The 7,220-nt window shown below is 36.6% G+C and overlaps 1 protein-coding gene across 8 annotated transcripts in view; it reads left to right on the forward strand.

The window, feature by feature from the left end:
- Positions 1-5,854, forward strand: part of EXOC6 (exocyst complex component 6) — a 218,798-nt gene extending 212,944 nt beyond the window's left edge. For 6 of the 8 annotated variants that reach the window (XM_033224631.1, XM_033224582.1, XM_033224636.1 and 3 more), the window contains 2 exons: positions 3,279-3,391; positions 4,584-5,845. In XM_033224631.1, the coding sequence (XP_033080522.1) occupies positions 3,279-3,391; positions 4,584-4,716 (246 nt within the window). In that variant the 3' untranslated portion in view covers positions 4,717-5,845. Of the gene's footprint in view, positions 1-186; positions 2,399-3,278; positions 3,392-4,583 lie in introns of those variants that run through there. The other 2 variants (XM_033224564.1, XM_033224621.1) reach the window with 2 other exon arrangements.
- Positions 5,855-7,220: the final 1,366 nt, after the last annotated feature.

Raw genomic sequence — 7,220 nt, forward strand, 5'->3', positions numbered from 1 at the left:
ATCAACATAAGCTAAAGTAGCCTGTAGCCTAAGAAAAAAGCTCCCAAGGAAACTTGGAATAATGGTCTGGCATCATCAATTAATCAGTTATTTCCCAAATATCTACTGAGTGGTTACACTGTGCTAGACACACTTTATGAGCTTGCCTGCCCAGCTTTGAAGTTTGTTTCTATTTACTTGTTCCAGCAGTACTATGCATTTGAAAAATCCTTACACACATGAAAATGAGAAATGAGAATATGAGATCAACATGCTTGCTGGCTCCATCTTTGCTCTCTGCCCACGTTCATGTGTGGTCTTTGGGACACAAACACTGAAATGTCTCAGCCATTGGATCTTCAGCCATTGGATTCATAGACTGAGCGGAATGAGCAGGCAGTCACCAGCTTCTATATAAGTTAATGGCTTCTATTTTATTCTATATTAAAGGATAGTAGCTTCCTCATGTGTTACTGTAGTTTAAATTACTAGGATTCTGTGTGAATAGCTTTTCTTTATAATTTCTTCCATGTTCACATCAAAAGATTACTGCTTTATTCCTATCTTACAATGTAAGCTCCTTGAGGAAAGATATTTTGTTTTGTTCCAATACTGTATCTCTGCTACCTAGCACAGTATCTAGCACATGATAGGTGGGCAGACAATATATGTTGAATAAATAAATGAATTTTATCTAGATTGTTGGCCTTTTTATTTGCATTGGCAATTAATACCTTAACCATTAATTTCCAAATTCATGCAAATTTCTATAGATATCTGTAAATTGACTGTGTATAATATGTATTTCTATACATATTTTTTACAAAGATTAATGTAAATATGAAAGCATATAGATTTGTCTACATATGGGCAGGTAGGTTTAATTTTGTGGTTCCTGTAATTTCTAGGGATTTGCACATAAGAGATTTGCATATGAGTATCTGACCATATGTGAACATTGTAAGCATAGTGTTTCTTTATCTAGGACAGTCTGGTTTTGTGCTGTAAAAGAATCAATTCTGTATTCACAGTTGGAGTTGGTGCGGGTTTTTCATTCATTAAGTCAGCTCCTCCTTTCCCGCTTGGGGGTAAATCAGCCTAGAGAAAAAGAGCCTTAAGAGGTTGCTTTCTGCTGACACTGTGCATTGCACATGCACAGTTGTGCAAATACACACAACACCTGAAAGAAGAATCCTTGAAAATGAGGCTTCTGTTGACAACTCTGTGAGGGGTGTTCATTATTGAAATTTATTTTAATATATAAACATATAAACCTTCTTTATAACTATAGTATTAACACATACTCATTGTAGAGTATTACAAAAATAAAGAAAATAACAGATAACCTTAATCCCACCACATAAATAACAATCGTTCTTTTTTAAAAATTATTATTTTAGAGGTGAAGTCTCATTATGTTGCCCGGGGTGGACTCTTAACTCCCGGGCTCAAGTGATCCTCCCGCCTCAGTCTCTAGAGTAGCTAGGACTACAGGAACACATCACCATGCCCAGCTTATAACAGGCATCCTTAACATTTTTGCAAATTTTCTTCCAGTCTTTTTGGATGGGTTTTTATGTAACTTAAGTAGCAACATTTATCATAAACATTATCCCATGTTATTTAAAATTCTTCATAAATGTTAATTTTAATAACCACATGATAGTCATAATACAGATATACCTCACTACTTAACCAGTCTCTTAATATTGAGATTCAGGCTTTTTTCAGTTTTTGATAACACAAATAGCATTTTCGAGATTAATATCTTTGTGCATAAAATTTTTTTTCTGTTTCCCAAAGTTGCTTTCCAAGAAGTAGGATTGCTGAATCAAAGCGAATGGCCATTTTTAATAAGGTTCTTAAACACATTGCAGAATCACATTCCAGAGAAGTTATACTAATTTACACTCTTACCATCTGAGTGTATGAAAGTAACTTTTCCTCTTTGTGAAAGGAGGGAAAAATGTGGCCAAACACAGTTAAAAATTACACAGAACTTTAAATAAGTTCCCTTTTCTTTTTCAGACAGTATATTCTTTAACATTGTCTCAGTCTAGTTTCTATCCTAGTGTTTCAACTTTTGGTATGGCCTAGAATGGTATCTTGTCTGAAAGAAAATAGAGTGGCTTTTCATACTTAATATTTTCGTTATAGAATTTTCTGCCTGTTGCAAGAAAATCTCTATTAATACCTGTAAATTGGATAGGGAAAGAGTCAAACAAGTTTTTTACCTTCATCAAGAAAAGCTAGTTTCTGGTAACCTTTCTTTATGAGGTTTTAATCACCCCAGAGTTTTATCCCTCTCAGAGTCAGTGGTTGTCTCTCGTATCCCATGAGTAAATGCAAATGTTTCCTCCATTTGAAAGCAAAACCAGTAAGACCCCTTACTTATAAAGTGAGTTAAAACAAAAAGAAAGAATATAAAAACTAAAGGAAGGTAGTAAGTAAAGCATTTAGCTTTCTGAAACAATTCAAATGGGGATAGGAAGTTGGTTTTAAATGGCTTAAAGGGGATTAGGGTTTTAAAGTTGGATAAAGAGTTTGGTGCTTTGGTTTAGGCATGGCATTGCTTTTAAAAGATTACTTCCATATTTGACAATGATTCTAACTGGAGATTATAAAGTAAATAGTCAATTTTAAGACACCACGGGAAACAAGAGGGTTTCTTTTTTGTTGTTGTTTGTTTATACAAAATGGTAGCCTAGAGTTAACAGGCTGAATCCTGAAGCCCTCATTTCATAATACTACGGAGGATCCATCACCAGAGAAAATCCAGCAGAGGTTGTTAAATGCACTTAATTGAGATTATCTGAGCTTTTGGTTTAAATTACTTTGGAAAAAGTCTTAGGTGCAAACAGCGTCCTTGAAAGATAAACATACTTACCTCTAAGAAAAAGAGATTCAATTTAAGTTCTTTGAAATTCTTCATACAGGTTAGTAGCGCCAACCTTTATTAATTACATCTGGGTACTGACTAATGCGTAAAGGTAAAATTTTTATACATCAGTACAAGGATTAATATATATTATATTAACAGTGTTTTCATTATTTTACAATTATTTGAAAACACAAAGTATTTTACTAGAAAACAACCCCTGGCACTTTTAGTAATTTCAAAGTAAAAAGATCTATTTTTGTTGTAAAGTACAGTTAATGAAGTTTTAAAAATGAATTTCCTTATTCTGTTCTATCTAAGAAGCAGGCTATATTAAAGTAGAACAAGGATAGCATATAATTTGTATGTTAACTGGGTAAATAATCAAAAGTTGATTTAACATTTCCCCCATCTTTCGCAGCTCCTTGACCTGTTTATGGTTTGGGATTGGTCTACTTATCTAGCTGATTATGGACAGCCAGCTTCTAAGTACCTTCGGGTGAATCCAAACACAGCCCTTACTCTTTTGGAGAAGTGAGTACATTCTGAAAACTTTTTTGTATAACATTTTAGCACCTTTTGATTCAGTGATAAACTAAAGAACTAGAGATTTCTGTCAAAAAAGAAAAGTCTAGATAGAGCTTAAAAGCTCATTCTAGTTTAATGACCAAAAATAAGCTTTTCTTTCTTGCCCTTCAGAGTTGGTGTCATTTCATAAGCAACTGCTGTTTATATTGATGTGAACAAAACATCTTTCCTTTTGTATCCAGAATTGCAAGCTTAATTGACCTTAGAAATATGTTTACTGGGGATGTGACAATTGGAGCTTTCTTTAAAAAAAAAAAAATCTATAACTCAGGAAAGAAGGTATTTTTTCAAATGTGACCAGGAATTGGAATGTTTGCCACCAGTGTTATCTAAATCTCAGCATTGTGGACTTGGATGCTTTGCAGGTAGAGAAATATGTGATTTGAAATAAGCAATACAGTAAAAAGTGAGGTAATAGGATTTACTGATGCATCTTGTCCAACTAAACATAAATTTAGGTGTTAACTTTTCCCTCTCATTATGTGACAGACTTTTTCTTTACTCAATCATATTTCATTTAAAATATCACTAGTGGGAGGCCCTCTGAATCTGCTGTGATTCTGGGGGCTGCTGGATAAGAAAATAAAAATAAAAAAGTATCACTATTAAAATTTTCAGCTTTTAAATTAAAATTGTTATTATTTTCCTATATTTCAAAATATTTATAGTGAATTTGATGTGAAAGGACAAGAGGAAGTATTTAAAATAAATGTAAATTTATTTTACAATGTCATGAATGCAACTGAGGCAAAAAATTGCTGTTTTACATTTTTTAATGTTATTTTCCTTTCACCTTATCTTGCTATGAATATGATTAGCTGAGTCTATACAGGGTATGTATTTTAGCATACTTTGTGGAATAATATTAGAAAATAGTATGATAGTAGCAAACCTAGCATATTTTAGATGTATATACTAATGCAAAAATACCACTTAATATAGAATGTAAAATAAAGCTTCTATTTTTTTGCATGGTTACTATATCTGTATGTTTATTTAGAACCTACTTTCTTTGAACTACATTTTTCAAGCATAGGATTAGTGTGGGATAATTCAGAGCATGCCGAGATATTTTACTTGTGACAGCTTAGCTTTTAATTTTCTTTTACTAAGCTTCTTCATTCACATATGTTTCTAGGATGAAGGATACTAGCAAAAAGAACAATATATTTGCTCAGTTCAGGAAGAATGATCGAGACAAACAGAAGTTGATAGAGACAGTCGTGAAACAGCTGAGAAGTTTGGTGAATGGTATGTCCCAGCACACGTAGACCTCACGTCGCTTGCACTCAGTGACACCAAATCCATGACTCAACATTGATCTTGAGCAAGTATTGGTCATGATATAGTAATTTGTTTACAGAATCCAAAAATACAATAGAGAAGATACATGAGGGCTTAAACAAGAAATAGTAATAAATGTCATTTGTATGGATTTTTAAATAATTGAATACTATTTTATATATGGAAAAAATGACCATTTTTTCACTTTTAGGGGAAAATGCAAAAGTGTAAAACATAAATTGTCACAAATTGTACATGAAATTGATTACAAATACATTTGAAAAACATATGCCTCTACTCATAAGTAGTTTTTTCTATTTAGACTTGAATGATAATCTGCTTTTTGATCAGTATATGGCTTTGGAATTCAATCATGTCTGATATGGTAGTTTTTCACTACCATTTTCTGACTTTTAGCTTTTATTTTCACCTCATTGTGATTTAAGCAGACCAAAATTTCTAATTCTGCTAATTCTGAAGGGGAAATAGACAAATCTTTAAAGCTTCTTAAAATCAAACTTGATTTAACTCAGTAAGAATGTGAATTATTTGTTCTACTTGGGTGGTTTAATTTAATCGTTCTGAATATGAACAAAAGGTTTTGGATTTTCTAAAGATGCAGTGTTGTTTCTGTTCATCAGGGTTAATATTTCTAACTATATTGCTTGTAGCCGACCCCATTCTGGATTTGTTTGGTTTGGTTTGGTTCCAGTTAAAAGAGAGGACAGGAATTAAATGGGGCTAACCACTTCAGGTGCAGCTTGTGCGAGGGTAGATGGTTCCTGCACACAGAAGTTACCACAGGGGTCAGGTTACTTTCTTCAAATAGCAGATTTCAGTACTGTATCCTCATTGTGGAAACAAGCCAAACCAAATGAACTCTGGAAAACCTAAAACAAATGTACATTTTCCTTTGTGTACGTTTCCGTGGTCCAAATGACAATATAAATCCAGTCTTTATTATACCTTTGTTGTATTTATGCTGAATCCTCCCTTTGCCTTTTCAGGATTTAGGCCTGTAAGAAACTATGCCTGACTCTGTAAAATAAGTGTAAAGAATTACACGTACATCTCTGGATTTTGTGATGAAATATTAAAAATATTGAGCAAGTTGTTGAAAATGCATTACTATTTTGTCTATTCAGAGCTTACTGATTTAAAACAAGTGCTTCCTGGAGAAAAGGCATATTATTTCCTAGTTATTGGAATGGGAGTGGCACCAAAACTCACTCTCTCTCTCTCTCTCTCCTCTCTCTCTCTCTCTCTCTCTCTCTCTATAGTTTGACTTAGTTCAAATATAGTTCAAAGAAAGTAGGTACTAAACATACAGCTATAGTAACCATGCATATATATACACACCTGTATGTGCGTACACACATATATACACATATATATATGCGCACTTGTTCTCTTGATCATCTCTTAATCCAAAGTATTTAATGTTTTTTAAAATGCTACATGAAAAGCATGGTACTTCTTCAGGCACAGGGAAATCTGGAAGAGAGGAGCGGTGAACAGCTAGCTCTCTTTGAAGACCGGAATGGGGCTGTCCTTCGCACCTTACCCAACCCTCCAGCGTACTTAGGGTGTCTCCCCTGCTTTGGCTGAGACGTCCCGGGATTCAGAGAGATACCGCCTTTGCACTACCTGGAGCAGACCACTGTGGGTCCTCTTTCCTCTTTTCAATAATATAAATACCCAGCACCCTCCACACACACCCCAGGTTGCGCTGTAGGGACAAGGACGAGTGAGTCCTGAGGCATTTGGAACCCTTGAATGGGACGCACAAAGCCCAGAACGCAGCAGTGTAGATTGACAAGAGTCGTCGGGCAAACTCGGGGGAGGGAGGGAAGGATGTGCAGGGAAGGATGAATTCGGTCCTTGAGACCGGAAAGGTGCTCTTGGGTATCCGCTTCCGGAGGCTTAGGACGTCTTTATGAAGCCTAGGGCAGCAGTGGAATTACCATCTTTGGAAGGATACCTGATGTGGTAGATTAGAGAGCCGGGAGAGGTGGGGAGCTGTCGGAGAATCTCGGCTGCGCTATCCCTCGTGGGCTTTTGCGATGCCAATGCAGGCGTCGACGACTGCAGTTTCCCTGAAATAGTTGGAGCAAAGGAGAGAAAAGCCCAGTTCTTTCACCTTGGAGTGGCGAGAGAAGGGCACCTAGAAGCTCGAAGGCGGGGACCGAAGAGAGAGCCAGCAGCCGGGGATGGGCCAGGAGCGCTGTGGGGCGCAAGCCCGGGTCAGTTCTGCGCGTTGGGTTCGCCCACTTTTCGAGCGCTTAGAAGAGCTGGGAAGCTCTGGCGCGAACCTGCAGGCCCCGCCCGAGGACCCGTGCGGAGCGAGCCCCCAGCCCAGCTCGAGCGCCCCAGCGCCTGCCACTCCCTACTCAGAGCCCCTCCGTGAGTGCGCCGCTGCCCACTGCCTCCAATCACCACTCTGCGTGGAGCGCTTTAAATATGCAGACACGTCACGTTGTGTGAACCGGGA

The sequence above is a fragment of the Trachypithecus francoisi genome, unplaced genomic scaffold (genome assembly GCF_009764315.1).
Source record: "Trachypithecus francoisi isolate TF-2019V2 unplaced genomic scaffold, Tfra_2.0 Contig01436, whole genome shotgun sequence".
Taxonomy (NCBI): Eukaryota; Metazoa; Chordata; class Mammalia; order Primates; family Cercopithecidae; genus Trachypithecus; species Trachypithecus francoisi.